At 45.6% G+C, this 17740-nt stretch overlaps 1 protein-coding gene across 1 annotated transcript in view; it reads left to right on the top strand.

The window, feature by feature from the left end:
- Nxn (nucleoredoxin) overlaps window positions 1-17740 on the top strand; it is a 158001-nt gene that overhangs the window by 119451 nt on the left and 20810 nt on the right. The window contains exons 2-5 of the mRNA XM_004635361.2: window positions 11275-11392; window positions 13274-13407; window positions 13847-13947; window positions 15395-15501. Of these exons, the coding sequence (XP_004635418.1) occupies window positions 11275-11392; window positions 13274-13407; window positions 13847-13947; window positions 15395-15501 (460 nt within the window). The remainder of the gene's footprint in view (window positions 1-11274; window positions 11393-13273; window positions 13408-13846; window positions 13948-15394; window positions 15502-17740) is intronic.

The following is a 17740-nucleotide window of genomic DNA, read 5'->3' as shown; positions in this document are numbered from 1 at the left end:
ACTGAGCCATCTCCCCGGCCCCGAAATATATTCTTAAAAAAAAAGAGTACGGCCTCGAGGTGCATCCATTTACCTAGGAATATCTCAAGCTTGGCCTTCTTTGTGGCAGAGTAGTACTCCACTATATAAAAAACCCACATCTTTATCCATTCATCAGGTGATGGGCATTTGGGCTGTTTCCAAGATTTGGCTATTACAAGCTGCTGCTATAAACAGGAGTGTGCATGTATCGCTGTGGTATGATGCATTTAATTACTTCAAGAATATACCCAGAAGGGTAATAGCTGGGTCTGTCTTGCCTTCTTGCCCTTTCTGTTTGTTTCTCCTGGCAGTTGGCACAGTCTGCCTTACGTTGTGCCTATTATGCGTAACCATTATGTTTCTCTCTCCCTCCTTCCTTCCCTCCCCTCCTCCCCTTAGTAATCCTAGGGAAGCATATTTTTAGTGTAATAAAATGTATATAACATACAATTTACCATATTGACCATTTTCAACTTACAAATGCTAAGGCTTCTGAAGGCAAGCATAGTATTTCACTGCCTGCCCTCTCCCCACACCCCTGTAGCACTTGGATGAGTGTATTAAATAAATCACTCTTAATAAAGCCCTGTTGGATGGCACAGCCCAGTTACATCAGCTGTAAGTCAGTCAAAAAATCACTGTTCGGAGATTTAAAGTAATGAAGAATGAATTTTTAATGTCTTATCTACACAGTCTTTTTAATATAATAGCAGAAAGGGACCCAGAAGGAGGGCCTGTACCAGTGTGTTTGATGCCTGCTGCCTTGGTCTGTGGGAAGCAGAGTGGACACGTTAGTTTTTAAGGCTCACATTCTTATGGTGCTTAGAGACACAGGTCCACTCTCTAACCCAGTTATAAAATCCAGTGTTGTGATTACAAATCCACTAGGAGGGCTTTGAATTCTTCTAAGCTGGCGATGGCTTGGCCCAGCCCAGCCCAACCTGCCTGTATCTTTTCCTTGGTCTCATACATGGTGCCTTTTCTGTGTCAACTTCAGGCAAAGCTGAAACAGAAAGGTGACTGGGATACAGAGGTCAAAGACACTATAGGATAAAGGGATACTTATGCCACGTGTCTCATTCCACTAGCACTTCTATTGAGTCATTTATTCTGCAATTTAAAGAACATTCCAGGTCTCCAGGGAACTAGGAAGAGACTTGCTCATGAAGAACCCATTTAAACAGCTCAAACTAGGCACTGGGTCTAGCCGGCCAGGACAGTGTCCCCTTCCTCCCTTTCCACCCTCCATCCCATTCATTTATTCATTCCCCCATCGAATCACTCATCACTTATTGCACACAAAATAGGTCAAGTATTGTGCAAATCACTCTAGTAGGCTGTGGGGATTAGTCAAAGGTTGTCACCCACTGAGAATCAGGCCTCAGGAGCCAAGGGATCAAAAATGTGGGCTTAATTCTGGAGATATGGAGACAAAATCCTATGGAGCATAGTGTTGGGGTAACAGCAACAACAATTGATGTTATGAATAGCACCTAACTAATATAAGTTGTACCTGGTGTATGCCAGGCCCTATTCTAAATACTTAATGTAAGTCATCTAATCTTTATGTAAGATTATATTTTATTTATTTATTTATTATGTGTAATACTTGGGATTGAACTCAAGGCCCTGTGTATGCTAGGTCAGTGCTCTACCACTGAGCCAGCCCCTCATCTAATTTCAACAGCCCAGTGAGCTGTAGATTCTTTTATCCCCATTCTATTCCATTCCATTCTATTCAATTCTTTGAGATAGGGTCTTTCTGTGTAGCCAGACTGGCCTTGAACTCACTATATAGACCAGGCCGGCCTCATACTCATGGTGACCATCTTGCCTCCACCTCCAAAGTGCTGACATTACAGGCAGGGGCTACCACTCCCAACTTATTATCCCCATTTTACAGATAAAAAGTTACCAAGAGAGAAATTAGGTACCTTGTCTGATGCCACCAGCTTTTTTTTTTTTTTTTTTTTGTGGCTGGAGAAGACTTTAATCCAGGCAATTTGACTCTAGAATCCTCAAGGGCATATATGTTGCCTTGACATTGGAGGGTAGGACAAGAATTTTTCCTCCCAGACTGTGCTTATAGCAGCCTTTGGCTTTGTTTGGTTAGGAAGGGTGGGGATGCTTTTAAGGTTCTGCTTTCTTTTTTTCTTTTTTTCTTTTTTATTTTTATTTTTTTAAGGTTCTGCTTTCTGATGCTGCTTACAGCAAGGGTGGTTCTAACTGTGGCCAGTGCTGGGTAGAAGGGCAGGGATAACGTTTGCCTGAGAGGGCTCTGCCTGACCAAGCCAAGGAGTTTGCTGATTAACCCGACATCTGTGTTAGCTTTGGCTTCAACCCACAGATTTGCAGCTGCTGTTGAGAAATAAAAGCTTAGCCCCTTGGTCAAGTACAAAACTCAGTCTTGAACACAAGGGGCAGATCTTGTGTCACCCTCAAGAGCCAGGACTTCTCAGAAATCACCAAGCTGCGTTTCCCTGCGGTACATGTGGGTGCTGACTAATCTCACCAGTGTTTCAGATGAGCTCACTGTCTTGCTAGCATGTGTAAGCAGCTCCCAATCCTGTCCTTTGGGATATGCATTTCATTGTTCTGTGGGGCACTGGAAAAGCATTTCTGGCCACCTTTCCTAGGACCACAGTTCCAACCTTGGAACCAGAATCAGCCGTCAGGAACAGGAACTTGTGCAGAGTTGGAGAGCCCCTTGTGTCATCCTTTTTCATTTCTGCCAAGTTGAGCTAATGTTGTCTCTTCTTTATTTCTTTCCTGTTTTATCTTTCTTGCTGCACAGCTACACACACACACACATACACACACACAGTGGTACCTCGGTTTATGAATTTAATTTGTTTTATGATTTGAGGGAAGATGGCTGCATTTGTGTTTGTGTGGGGAAGAGGGCCACTGTCGCCTTTGTCACCCGATGCAGAGTTCTTGAACTTACTATGGAAGCAAGTGTTTGCCGAACACTTTTGTTTGCTAACCAACTTGTTTATAAACAGAAGCTTCATGAACTGAGGTACTTAGATTCCTGGGCTTAGATTTCTAGGGGTCAGGGTTTTGCTGTGCATAACTCTATTGGGGTCCCCTGGTCTTTGTGCAGCTACAGAAGAGGAGGAACCAGTGAGTCACAGATGTCATCAAAGTGCTCTTTACACAGACTTTTTTGGCAGGACAATCACTGAAAAGAGAGCAAACCTTGGGTGTTTAAAGCCAGGTGAGCTTTCTCAAATGCAGCAGTAACAGTCAAACTCGCCCTTTTAAGGTCCTTAAGTTGCTCTTAGCCTTTCTCAAAAATCTCCCAACTTCCAGTGGAACTTGAGCTCTTGTGCTGGTTCTCATCTCCAGGCTCAAAGGCGGCTGGGGTGGGAAGGGCCTGATTCAGCTCCTTCTCCCTCCTACGCTCCTTTGCCCTAGACCATACTATATTTCACACTTCAGTCATCCAAGCCAGGGGTGAGGAACTCAAGCAGGAGTCCATGTCAGCATCAAATGTGGTGCCAGGGCACAATCTGAAGTGGACAGAAAAGCAAAGTCCAGAGAGAGAATTTATTTTTTTAATGTCTTTTAAAATTTATTTACTTATTTATTTATTATTTTGGTACAGGGTCTTACTACACAGTTCAGACTCATAGTGATCCTTTTGTCTCAGTCTTCCCAGCTCTGGGATTATAGGTATGCGCCACCATGCTTGGTTTTGGTGACCAGCACAACATGCCTGGGGTTCTGGGGTCGGCAGAGCATGCGGTACTGGGGATCAAATCTAAGTCCTTGCTCTTGCCAGGCAGGTGCTTGGACCTCCAAGCTATCTCCCCAGCCCCACAGAGAGTTTACAAACAGTGTTTTCCCCAGCTGCATGCAATGCACACTTTCAGTCCCAGCCACTTGAGAAGCTAAAGTAGGAGGTTTGCTTGGGCCCAGGAGGTTGGGGCCACCCCAGGCAACAAAACAAGACTCCATCGCAAAAAAAAAAAAAAAAAAACAACAACAACAAATTTACCCCCAGATACCCCTTCAAAGTCTTGAAAACTAAAAAACTTGAGTGAAAGGATAAAGAAAGAGGGTGATGGCAAATGGACCACATAAAACAGGCGCCAAAATATCTATGTATTGCAGAAGGTGCTTATGGCAAAATATCACTTGTCCTGAAAGGAAATCTCCATTTTCCGAGTAGCTTCATCTACAGCTTATTAGCTGTACAGTTGATTGATTAACTGTAAAATAAAGTTGACAGGGAAATGTTTTTTGAAGAGGACACTGACAGGACAAGGGGGAAATAAGCATAAATTGGATTCCAGTATTAATGATGCATCCCATGTGTGCAGTGCTTTTAGAGTTTAAGAGTGTTTCCGTGCGTATCACCTCTTTTCAGTTTCACTTTTGTCCTATGCCTTGGGTACGGCTGTGCTACGAGCAGGGTGGGACCTCCTTACAATCAAGTCCCATGTCTCCTACTGACATCTAATAAGGTGCAGAGGTAGCGAGTCAGCCCCGGTCCTGGCAAGCCTGTTTTCTTTCTACACCACCACATTTCCTGCCCCAAAGGACCTTTAAGATGACAGGGAAGCTCTTGTGATGAAGCACTGTAATAAGGGATGGGGAATCAGCAGTAGAGCATTTACCTAATGTTTGCCTTGCTCGCTGTGGTTTTGATCCTTAGCACTACCAAAACAAAACAAAAACCCCAGGCCAAAAAGCACTGTAGGATAATAGCAAGGAAGAATGTGAACTCGTTTCTTGGGGAGGCTTTGAAAGAAAATCCAGTTAGTTCTTGGCCCAGATGCTTCGGATATTACCACCCTGAAGCCCAAGGGTGGAGGAGACCCCACCGCTGCTCATCAGCTCTGAAGGAGCTGAGTGGACCCTGGCTACAGCAGGTGAGTGGGATTTTATTGCCCACTCTTCATTACGTTGCCACCTACAATTTTAAGTAAATGCTGAGTCTGTTGGAGGAGATTTAACTGTATTTTTTTTGAGAAGTTTTAATGGCAAGAATAAAGATGGAACAATATCATAGCTCTTTCCATTTGGTCAAGATGTGCACTGAAATGAACTGTCAAAACAAGTAGGTCATAAGCTAGACATAGTAGTTTACTCCTGTAATCCCAGCACTTGAGAGGCTGAGGCAGGAGGCTCATTAAGAATTCAAAGCGAGTCTGAACTACATAGTGAGACCCTGTTTCAAAAAGCCCCCACCCACCCACCTACTCTTGCCAAAGGCAAGCAGTTCTTTATCTGGGACCCATAGATCTCCTGCGATCAGGCAGGTTCCGCGAACAGGCTTTAGTGATCATGAGCTCTGTGAATTTACACACAGACCTTTTCTGCATGTGCATTTTTCTCCAGTGAAAAGATCCAGAGCTTTTATCCTCAAAAGTAACCTCAAAATGGTTATGAAACTGCTGTTTTCAGAAGCTTTTTGGAAAACCTTTGGTAGGCTTGGAGTGTCACGCACCATGCTAAGACACAAGGTGAGTCATTTCTTTAAGCCAAAGCTTTCCCTGTGCCCCGTCAGTGTGAGAGAACCCTCCACGCAGTGCAGGCTGAGACAGCGTCTCTAACCCAAGAATCTCTTTCTGATTCAAGTGTTGAAATCAGTAGGGTTGAAATAATCACTTCTGTGTCTTCTACACTGTTTCACAGCCAAGTAACCTTGATGCTACAGCCTGAGAGAGACAGTCCATGAATCCACAGACAGCTCCCTGAGGAATGACCTAAGTTCCTAAATAAATCACCCATATAAAATTAGACTGCGATGGCTTAGTCTATAAAAGGACCAACTTTTTTCTGTGTCAGTAGAGTCTAGAAGCAAAATTGCTTCCAGTAAACCTCTGGTCCTTTATTTGGAAGCAGAGCGCCAATGATGAACAGATAAAACTGAAGCCAAGACCTGCTGGCTTCTTCAGAGTCCGTGAGAAAGCGGGGAATCCCCAGTGCAGGTGGAAAGACGAGAGCTGCAGAATGATTCTCAGTTCTTAGGTCTCCAAGAAGCATTTGGAGAGAAAAGATGTAGCTGTGGTGATTTGGGGTAGAGAGCAATGTTCAAATTTTTGTCTACTTGAAAGACCCAGAAGAAATCGAGTTCTTCCTTACCTAGGAGGGGGCAGGATCTCCGCTATTTTTTTCTTGACATGATAAAGACTATCTCAAACCAATGGCTAATATTATATTGGCTAATAAGTAATAACAAACTCATCCATTATGGAAGATAAAGATGCTGGTTGCTTAATGTTGTTTTGGAAGTTTAAACCCCTACTATACTTCTAGAAGAAAAAGATACAAATAGTGTAACTATTAAAAAGAGAAGACATTGTACAGCAATTAACCACTAGGAAGAATGTATGCAGTGTATTATTTGTTGAAACTGTACTTTCGATTTGATTTGAAACTGTTTCATTGCTATATGTTTATCAATAAAACTTTGAAAAGAAAAAAAAAGAAATAAAAGCAATATATGTTCATTGTAATGTGTTCAAACAACACAGATGTAAATCAAGTGAAAATCAGCAGTCTCTCCCTTCCAGTCATCTCCTCTTCAATGCAACAAATGTTACCAAATTATGTTTATCTTTCCACTTTCATTTCACTGAATTCATAAGCCTGTGTATGCAAAAATAAAAGTTTTATATACAAAAAAAAAAGAGAAGACAGAATTGTCTTTACTTGCAAATAATTTGACTTTCTATTCAGATTTTTTTCATTTTATGTATTTGGTACAGGGTCTCACTGTGCAGCTCAGACTCATAGTGATCCTCCTGTTTTCAGCCTTCCCAGCTCTGGGATTATATGTGTGAGCTACCACACCTAGGGCCGGGGTGGGTGCCACATGTGGTGCGGGGGGGTCGAACTTTGGTCCCTGCTATTGCCTAAGCAGGCACTTAGTCCACTGAGCTATCTCACCAGCCCCATCTGGTGATGGAGGAGGATCACTATGAGTCTGAGCTGCATAGTGAGACCCTCTATCAAATACATTTAAAAACAAACAAACTGGACATGATTCTCTGCACTTATAAACCTAGCCATTCAGGAAACGTGCAATAGGATTGCAAATTTGAGACAACTTCACAAGGTCTTGTCATAAAATAAAATTAAAACAGTCCTGGCTGTACCTCAGTGCTTCCTTGGTTCAGTCCCCAGTAACACACACACACACACACACACACACACACACACACACGCAGACTTAAGTACCTACATTTATGACTCCGCTTTCCCATTTGTGACCTAGTCTCACTTTGCAGCACATTCAAGGACTAAGGGTTTTTTCATTTTTGCTTCCTGTCTTCTAGGTCAGCCCACTCAGCATGTTAGCATAACGTGTGTGTGTGTGTGTATGTGTGTGTGTGTGTGTGTGTGTGTGTGTGTTACAAGGATTGGTCTATACCCGCAGTTATTTAAAATTTTATTTTGAGAAAGCATCTCTAAATTGCCCTGGCTCATTTCAATCTTGAGACTCTCCTGCCTTAGTCTTCTGAGTAGCTGGAATTAGCTGGCCACAGCTCAGCAGCACATTATTGCTCAGCATGTTACTGCATCTTTAAAATGTCCTCCCTCTTACCTCCTTGTGTTTTTTTCCAAGGAAACCCCTACTTGTTCACTCCCTTTGCAGCAAAACTCTTCAAGAGAATTATTCATGGTCACTCCCTCAGACCCTTCCTTCCCTCCTTTCTTTCCTAGAAGTATTTGGGATTGAACCCAGGGCTGTTGAACTGAGTTACATCCCCTTTTTCTGTATTTTGAGACAGTATCTTCTCATGTGACTGAACTGCCCTGGTTAGGCCCAAACTTGGTGATCTTCCTGCCTCAGTCTCCCAGAGTTCTGCAATTCCACTTGGGTGCCACCATGCCTGGCTTCTCTTTTCTTATAACCTCCCCTCCCACCCCCTCATTATTCTCCTCTTGGTGTCTCCTGTGTTGTCAAGAGGACTTGAGTTTATGTGCAGGCCCATTTGGGGCAAGTGTACCAGACAGAACTGCGCCCATTCCTCTTCCATGCCACTGATTTCCCTGATCCTATCAAGGTCACAGCTGAGCAGCGTGTTCCATGTTGCCCACTCTTTGCTCCTTCCTGCCTCTGCTTCCCCCAGCACTCTTCGGCCCCCCAGTGTCTGCAGTCCCTGGATCTGTCCTGGGATGTCTTTATCAGACAGGCCCTCTCCTTAGAAGGTCTCAACAGATCCATGACCTTATACAACTGATAATCTGATATCCTTGATTGAAACTTCAAGCCTCCTTCTCCCCAGAGTCTAGATTTTTAAATCCAGGTGCTGGTTTGAAATCTCGACAGGCACAAGGAAGAACAAGGCAGATGAAGTTGTTGCCATCATAGAGTGTGTGTTCTGGTGAGAAAGAAAATAAACAAGGAAAAGAAAAATAATTTCAGACTATTATAAGGGATAGAAAGAAAATACAGCAGGACAAGAACAAAGCCTCCTCACAGTTGATCCAACTGAACTTGATTTGACTTTTAACTTTCAGATGAGCTCTTGCTCTGTTTTTCCTCATCTTGGTTAATAGGATCCCTCCACAGCACATATAATCATGTGCCTGTGTTGGTCAGCTTCCTGTAACTGTAACAAAATACCTAAAATAACTTATGAAGAGAAAGGGTTTATTAAGCTTCATGGTTTCAGAGGTGTCAGTCCATAGTCACCTGGTGTCTTTGCCTCTGGGCCTGTGGTGAAGCACGTGTGCTGCAGTGTGGCTTGTATCATTCAAAGCTCCAAAAGATTGTCCTAGAGGTCCTGTCATCTCCCAATAGCACCACACTGGACACTAAGCCTTTGTCATATTCTGAATGCAGCTGTCATTTCTGAGTCTTGCTGCCAGTTGGCTTGAACCACCAGTGATATATGCATGACCGTGCCATTTCTAGCACTGCTGGTACAAGCCACCTGATGGGCCAATCGTGTCTATGCCACCAGTGGTTCAAGCTGGCAGGAACATATTAACCCATGAATATTTTTAAGATCCAAAATGTAGGATCTCCCAAATTTTCATACATCATCTTTGTCTTTCGTTGCCACCCTGATACTCAGTCTGCCCACCAACCCTGCCACCTCTGTCTTCAGAACAGATCGCATCTTGACTGTGCTGCTGTGATGCAAGTCCTGCCCTTGGCTCATCACAGCCCCACACCGGCTGCCTCTGGCTGCATCCACTCCAGCCTTCACAACCAGCTTCCCAGCCTTATGCAGGTCCCCTGGGCCTCCCCCAGTGGCCTCCCCCTTGTGCATGTGGCACCCTCCACTGCATCACTGAGGTTGGCGACCAAGTGTCTTTCTTCAGTGACTCTAGTTTATGCTTCCTAAAATGTAGCTCCCTCTCCAGCATGTGCCATTGCTCTTCCCCTACTGCAGTTCCTTTCTGTCCCTTACAAAGTTCTGAAATTATCTTTCTAGTCCTATCTTTGTTTTTCTTCTGTCTCTCACACCAGAACAGATACTCTGTGATGGAAACGACTTCATCTGCTTTGGTTTTTGTTGTTATTGTTGTTCTGTTGTGTTAAGGATAAATCTAGCACATAGTAGGTCAGTTAATAGCTGCAGAGTGAATTTCAGTGCTTGCCAGTTATAAAGTATGCTAGGGAAACAAAATGCGTATTTACTACAGTACATCCCGTAAATAACAAGTAAAAGATAAGCAAAAACATTCAGGTACATTTCTTTCCTTATCAAATTGGAAAAACTAGTGTCAGCGAAAATGTGAAGATGCTAGAAGTGGAGCGCCTCATTTCCAGCTGGCGGAAATATAGAATGGATTAAGCTCTCCTAAGTGATAAGTCATGCGGGTTTTTTCTGCTTTAATTTTTGTGATTTGCTGTGTTTCCCAATGATTTACTTCCCCCTCCCCAGATTGCTTTTTAAACAAACAAAAATCTCATACTTTACAAAAAGCCGACCACCTGCCTGGACCCTCACACAGCAGATTTGTGGAGCAAGCCACAGTGCAGAATGGACTTGTTTGCTTAGACCTTTTTCTTAAGAAGGTTTCCCCTGAGCCCCGTGGCTGGTTTCGGTGGAGTAATGTGAATATACTTTATCACAGAATGTGCAGAGCTCAGAGCTGCTCTTGCTGAGAAGCTGTTTCATGTGCCCACTAAAAACGCAGGGCTGGAAGAAATACGCAGTGTGCCAGGGAGCCCGCCCGGCGTGGCGGGAGGTACTGCAACTCATCTTGCCAAGGTCCTGTCTCCGCAGGCAGGAAAACCTGACGGTTTTGGCAGGTGCCCTGGCCTGTGCCCTCCCTGCTGGGGCTGAGTGGAGAGCTGAGCGGGTCGCAGCCCCACGCCTCGTCCCTGCTGCATGCTGTGAGCGAGTACCCAACCTCCCTGGCTGGCCCCGGCTTTCCAGAAGGGAGGCTCACCGCAGAGTGTCCTAGCCAGTGGGTGTGAGTGTGTTGGCCCTTGATTTCTTGCTGCAACTGTGTTGCCAGGCCGACATTTCATTTCAGAGTATTTGGGAGTTTGGCAGTTACTTTCCCAAGCACCTAGACCCCACCTGAATGGTGTTCGTTATCGTGGGGCACACAGCAAACGCCGGGCCTGCACACACTTGGCTTCCCGCCTGGATGATTATGTTCACATTTTCTTGACCTCATTCCTCTTAGACCCTGCACCTCTGACAGTTTGCACAGCCAACCTCAACAGCCCGCCCCGTCAGCTGAAGGTTGTTTTGAGTGGTACCGTGGGCTGCTGCGGGTTGGCGCTGGCTCAGGGTATCCAAATGGCTCATGCTATGCCATTTCACATGTGAGCCTGGTGAGGAGGTGGTTGGAGGGGAATCTTAACTCCTTACTCTCACTGAAAAGCCATCCCTTCTCCCTTGGAGCAAAGGGGACACAGTGGAGCAGGTGAGCAGGGGAGCAGCCTACGACCTCTACCTGCTGGGGGGAAGGAAGTTCCTCTTCCCTCCTTAGCTGTCCGCGGAGGTCTGAGTGTCTTAGGATATGTAGTGTGGCTTCATTCTCATGCTTTTCAGAGAATGTGCCCATGGGAAAGTGAGAGAGAAAAAGTGCAGTTCTGCATCAACCCTCGCCACAGCTGGATGGAGCCTGGTGGGACTTCGGGCTCTGTGTAGACCAGGGCGCACATGGGATTATAATTAACCTGCACCTTTGCCCTGCGGCCCACTTATTCCTTTATTTACACTTCAGTGTTTCCCTACTTAGCTCCCTGTGGGGCCTGAAGGCCTAAACACAATTCTACAATTACTTTGGCTTGGATCTCACCACCTTCTTTTCATTTTACAGCTTAAACTTTGGAACAAATACCGGATTTCCAACATTCCATCGCTAATATTCCTAGATGCTAGCACTGGCAAGGTTGTGTGCAGGAACGGGCTCCTGGTGATCCGCGATGACCCAGAAGGTGAGGTGTCACCGTGTGACTAGCTTCACTCTTATTGCTGACTCCCCCCACCCCTTGCCGCGACCCCCTCCTTGCTGGCGCAGGCAGCACTAATAAAATGTGTGTAAGTGGGTTTATGTGGCTAGAAAACATTGTCTTGATGAAATTATAGCATTCTGTAGGTCATGGTTAAGATTTATAAAGGGACCAGAAAGTCCCTCTAGGGGGCTTTAATTCATGGGCGAAAGCAGATGGAGTCTGGAAAAGAAGGCCCAGCTCTGAGGACTCAGGAGGCCACTGGGAAACAGTGAAGACCCACATACTTCCTGGCTTCTAGTGCTGCTTCCACGGTGGCTGTCACCTCAACGGTTAAGCCAGGTTAAGTGCAGTGGGTTTTTTCTTTTTTCTTTCCCCCCCCCCCTTTTTGAAATATAGGTTGAATATCCCTCATCTAGAATGCTTAGGAGCAGCAATGTTTTCAGTTTTGGAGTTTTTCGGAATTTAGAATATTTGCATAGGCTTTACTCATTGTCATTAATCTAAAAAACTGAAATCCTAAATGCTTTCAAATCCGAATCTTTATGACCACCAATAACTGTCAAAAAGTTCCAGATTTCAAATTCAGGGTCCAGAGGACTGATTAGGGCTGTTCCAGCTGTCCACCACAGACAGGAGGGTTGCAAGCCCTGGGTGCTCTCCTGGCCAGGATGAGTTTGCGCTAGGTCCTGCTGATTCGCTGAACATAGCCGTGGACTAGGACAGCTGCTCGGACCCCTGCTGCAGGGCCAGCAATGGTCTGCTTCTTTCCTATTTGCATTGGAGTGTTAAGAATTGCACAACCTCCCCTCCCTCACTATTGCTCAGATTAGAGGCTTCAGCCCTGGTCATGAATTTCTTCAGTTAAAAAGAAATTCACCTGTGTTGAAAGACTGTTCCCTGTAAAAGCCAAGGCATGGTGAATCAAGGCCTGTGCTTGGCATACACACACACCTTAGTCCAAAGATTGTTGACAATATAAATGGCCGAGGCCTTCTCCCAGAGATCTTTCTATGCTTGTGTTTCAGGGTGGGCTTGGCCACCTACATTTTTAATTGGTCTGTACTCCCCTCTCCTGTCCTGGACCCCTCAGGCAATTTTGAGGCAATGGGCCTTGGACCACCCTGTGAGAAAATGCTCTTCTGTTGAACTGGGAGCCTATTATTTATTCTTCCTGCCTGAAGTTTAAGTATCATCACACTGTTGAGCATCCGGGCTAAGTGGGTTTTATTCTTTTTTTTTATTACTCTTAAATTTTCATTTAATTCCTTGAGTCCCAACTCAGACCAACTGAATCAGAATCTCTAGGGGTGGGTCCCAGTAGCATCCTACTTTTTCATTCCCTGTTTGATCCTAATATACAGCCAACAGAGAGAACCAGTGAGAGGCCTGGCTTGGTTGGGCTTAAACTGATTTAGGGTTAATATGTGAGGCAGTGACTTCCAGATCTAGCCTTTGTCAAAATAGTTAGGAAGTCCTGTTCTGTTCTGTTCCATTCTATTCTGTTCTGTTTTGTTCTGTGTGATAGGGGGTGGAGGGGTTACAGGGAATTGAAACCAGGGCCTTCACACTGTTCTACACCTCCAGACTTTTTATTTTTTATTTTTGAGATAGCATCTTGCTAATTTAATTGCCCAGGCTGGACTCAAACTTACAATCTTCTTACCCCGGCCTTCCAAATATAGTACTGGGATTACAGGCATGTACCCTCATGCCCAGCTTGTTCTGTTTTATTTCGCCTGTACATCTCCAGCCTTGCTTCTGTATTCTGAGTTTAAGTTGTCTTGCCTGCAGCCCTGAGGCTCCCTGGGTCCTAGGTCATAATGAAAAAGCCTTGATGGTTACACCATCTGTTGCCTGTTTCAGGTCTGGAATTCCCCTGGGGACCTAAGCCCTTCAGGGAAGTCATCGCAGGACCCTTGCTTAGAAATAATGGGCAGTCGCAGGACAGCAGCAGCCTGGAGGGGTCTCACGTGGGAGTCTATTTCTCCGCACACTGGGTGAGTGTTTGGTCCCTCCCTAGTCTGGACAAGAAGAAGCAGCAGTGTCGCCGCCAAGCCCAGCTATGGTTGGCTTCTGGCTTCTGGAGGTGTGCCTGCTCTTGGCAGGAATTTCCTGTCCTTCTTGCCTTTTGCACCTGATGCATTCTGGTATTTAGTGAGTGCTTAATGCTATGAATGATAGTAGACACACAAAAATGACTTCTTTGAACTGATCTAAAAGGATATTCCTCCTAATCCATGCAGATGATACCTCTAAGGGCTCCCAGGGGGCTGTTCTAACTGCTGCCTGCTGGCACACTGCGTGGGCTAGACAGAGCCTCTGCTGGATGCTTGCCACTGGGTTTTGCTGTCCCAGTCCTATTTGGCTCTTGCTGACCTGGTGGCTAAGAAATAGAGACGGTTCATCACGCATCAGGATTCTGCTCTTTTCTTTCAGTGTCCACCCTGCCGAAGTCTTACCCGGGTGCTGGTTGAATCTTACCGGAAGATCAAGGAGGCAGGCCAGAAATTTGAGATCATCTTTGTTAGCGCAGACAGGTAACGTGTGTCTGTCTGTGCGGAGAGGCAGTGCCGCACTCCTTCGCTGTAGCAGTTAGCATCCGTTTCTTCAACTTTCCATCTCTTTCTTGTCGGAGGGTGTGAAGGTAGAGGTTGGGGAAGACATCTGAGATTATTGGTGGGAGGCAGGTACATTTCACATTTACTCATGTGATTGTCTGAAAAAACCTACCCTTACTGTAAACATCACAGCATGTCCCAGTGCAGGCCTGAGCTATTCGAGATCGGGATGTGTTTTCTGATTCATTCAGCTTTCTAGATTGTGAGAAAAGGATGTGGAATGGGGAAGATGGAAGGGAGCCAGAGACTAATACAATGTGACATCTGTCTTGGATGGATATGAAGTTGTTTTCTTTGCTCTGGCCACAAACTCTGGCTGGGGGCTATTTGAAAGCACACAGATAAGGATATCACAAAAGCGAGGAGGCCAGAAGGACAGTCTTCCTGGAGCAAGGCAGGTCCTTTTAGCTTCAGTTTTCCTCCCCTTCTTGATATCGCTCTGGCTTCACTAATCAGTGAGCTCCCTTCAGCTCCAGCCCTGATTCAGCCTGAGCTTCTTCTGCCTTTTAAATTCCTGCTCACAGAGGGGTTCTCTGAGATGCCACTATGCTAAAGACCTTTCGCACATTGTGTCCTCACAGTGCATTGTCCCCTGCTTGGTTTATTGGCCTGTGACACCCTCCCCCAGCCCCACCCCCCCACAGCTCCCTGCCACAGCTCAAGGGAGTGGAGGCAGCCCTAAGCCAGGCTGGGGGGAGCAGTCACTTTTTTAAAGCCTTAAACAATCTTACCTTTATTGGAAATGCAATTTCTATACAATAAAATTGCAGCCGTATTAGGTTATTAGGTATGCAGTTCAGTGGGCTTTGCCTAATTACCTGCGTAACTGTCATCATTACAGGCAAGGCGAGAACATTGCCATCACCCAGAAGGTTCTTTATGCTCCTTCTCAGTCAGTGCGCGGCCCCAGCCTTACCCCTTCAGAAGCCCCCATCTGTCCATCCCTTGAGTAATCCAGTCCTCCCTTGTGTATTTTATACATAGAGTCACAGGTTCACGCTTGATTTGAAGATCATAGTCCCATAAGTAAACTAGAAATATCACAGGAATGGGATGGCTGGGTACATCCAAGCTCCCTGTGAAAGTAAGGCTTGTCATCTGTATTGGAAACACAGAATCAGCCATGAATGTAATTGTTGTAATGCGGGCAAGTAAGACATGAAATGGCCCACTGGGCTGTGGGGAAGCATATGCTGCTTGGTGAGTGGGGACAAGAATAGGTAGAACAGCGCATGCCCATAGCCTGCTGTCTAAGGAGCACCATGATGAGAAACCCTAGCCTCACAGGGGTCCTGGGCACAGCTTGGTGACAGTGGGGGAAGAGGTGTGCTCCAGTGGCTCGATCTCCCTATGTGTCTCTCTGTAGGTCAGAGGAGTCCTTCAAACAGTACTTCAGTGAGATGCCCTGGCTTGCCGTCCCCTACACCGATGAAGCCCGGCGGTCACGCCTCAACCGGCTGTATGGAATCCAAGGTAGGCATCCCAGACCCCGCCCAGCTCCTTCCTGGATGGAAACCTGACCACTAGGGTTCACCATGTCCCTGCCTTATTTTTAGCAGGAAAATAACACTTCTATTTCTGTTTGTACCCATGTTCCTGCCATCTTAAAAGTTACTTAGGGTAAATTTTATGCTATGTAATTTACACCTTATTAAACTTTTTTAAGCACTCATCCTATGGGCCTGGTGTGTAGCACAGTGGGAGAGTGCGTGTTTACCATGTAGGAGGCCCTCAGTTCAAATCCCTGCACTGCAACAGAAAAAAAAAATGTACGCATGTATGTGTCTTGGTAGGAATAAATACCGAACTTGTCTTGGTAAGGCAACTACTTCTCAGCCAGGCATGGTGGCACACAGCTGGAATCCTGGCATTCTGGAGGCTGAAGCAGGAAGATCTAAGTTGGAACCCGACCTGAACAACTGAGCGATTTAGTGAGACTCCATGCCCCTGAGTTCAGTTGCCAGTACTACCAAAAAAAAAGATAGGTACTCTGTCCCCAAGTTTTAATGCCACAGAAACTGATCAGAAAAGAAGAAGGAGGAGGAGGAGGAGGAGGAAGAGGAAGAGGAGGAAGAAGAGAAGGAAGAGGAGGAGGGGGAAGAAGAAGAAGAAGCTGATCAGTCTCCTCTTCTGTTAAATGGGGCTATAAAGTCTGCGACACAAAGGCTTGCTGGGAGCATGCACAATCAATGGGTGTAAAGCACCTCTTATAGTTACAGAAGCACGGGGGTTGCTCAATACATTTCAGGTGAGAAAGTTGCCCGAGAGTGTTGAAAGCTGGGAGTTGGAGTACCAATCATCAAGTTTTTTTGAAATCATGATTATTAAAGCAACAAAGTATAATTTTATTCTCTTTTACATGAACACCACCTAGTCTCCAGGTAGGCTAGTGTCTGGGAACGTAGTTCAGTAGGAGAACACTTGCCTAGCATGTGGAGCCCTGGGTTCAATCCCTGGCACTGGAAAAAAAAAAAAGTCTAAATCATGGATGTGTGGAGCTGTGCTTTGTCCTTCCTGTTCATGGGATTCAGGTCTCTTTCCCCCAAGTGACGCTGTTTTAGTTAAAGGAGATGTGACTGTGCTTTCATAACCGCAGTAGGCAAGGGTTCCGTCTCTGCCAGTACAGCCCAGCAGCTGGGTCTCAGCCTGTTTTCGGCTCTTGATTTAGAGACCCTCTGTGTGCTACAGGTGAGACAAGCGGTAGGCTGGGTAGGGTCCACATCTTTCCTACGTGTCACCAAGACTTCACCATCTCCTTTGGCACCATATCCAGGTGCAGCCATTCCTGCCTCCCCTGGTGATCATGGGCTCTTCATCTCGGCCTTTCAGTAATACTGGGACATCTCTGAGCTTTTTCAGATCCCCATTCCCCACAGATACCAGCAGGTGCCTTTAAAGTGTGACCTCCTGTGACCCTCAGCTGTAGTCTGTTCTCTCTTTCATTGTGCATAAAACATGACTCTCTGATGTGATCGGCCTTGGCCCACCTGCTTGTAGATGACTTGAAAAGCATCTCACAGGTGCAGGCCACGGATGTCTACCGGGCCAGGGCCTCCTGGATCTTTGCCTGGGACCCTGTTTGGTCTCTTCTTTGTACACTCACTGACATCACCACCCTGGTGCAGGCCACCGGTGTCCCAGTCCTAGCCCAGCCTTGCTGAGTGGCTTTCACCAAGTTTTACTGAACTTCTTTTCTCTGTAAAATTGCAATGTTTCGCCAATATCCTCCACAGAAAAAGAACTTTCTCCAGACACCAGTCTAAAGAGAGACAGAAAGACAATTTAGGAGAAAATATAAGCTGTGAGACAGGAAACATACTCAGTACGTATTGTCAGTACGGATAAGAAAAATATTCAGCATAATTCCACAATTTATGAATTAAAATACTGAATTTGCATTTATCATTTTCCCAGCCTCCACACCCAAGATAACCATTCCCAGTGTAGGGAAAAGTGTAGAGGACCAGGAGAAGTGTATAATCAGCACAGCCTTTCTGGACAGCAATTTGGCAATCTACATCAGTAGCCTGGAAAATCTGTAAAGCTCTTTGTTTAGAAATCCCACTGGGGAGGCCGGGGAGATAGCTCAGTAGAATAAGCGCTTGTCTGGAAAGTGCAAGGCCCTGAGTTCAGTCCCTGTTTCCACCAAAAAAATAAATAAATAAATCCCACTAGGGGCTGGGGAGCTAGCTCAGTAGAATAAGCACTTGCC

This window comes from Octodon degus, unplaced genomic scaffold, assembly GCF_000260255.1.
Source record: "Octodon degus isolate 3935 unplaced genomic scaffold, OctDeg1.0 scaffold00072, whole genome shotgun sequence".
NCBI classification, from domain to species: domain Eukaryota; kingdom Metazoa; phylum Chordata; class Mammalia; order Rodentia; family Octodontidae; genus Octodon; species Octodon degus.
Note: the sequence above shows the minus strand (reverse complement) of the source record. Positions and strands in the feature narration are given on the sequence as shown.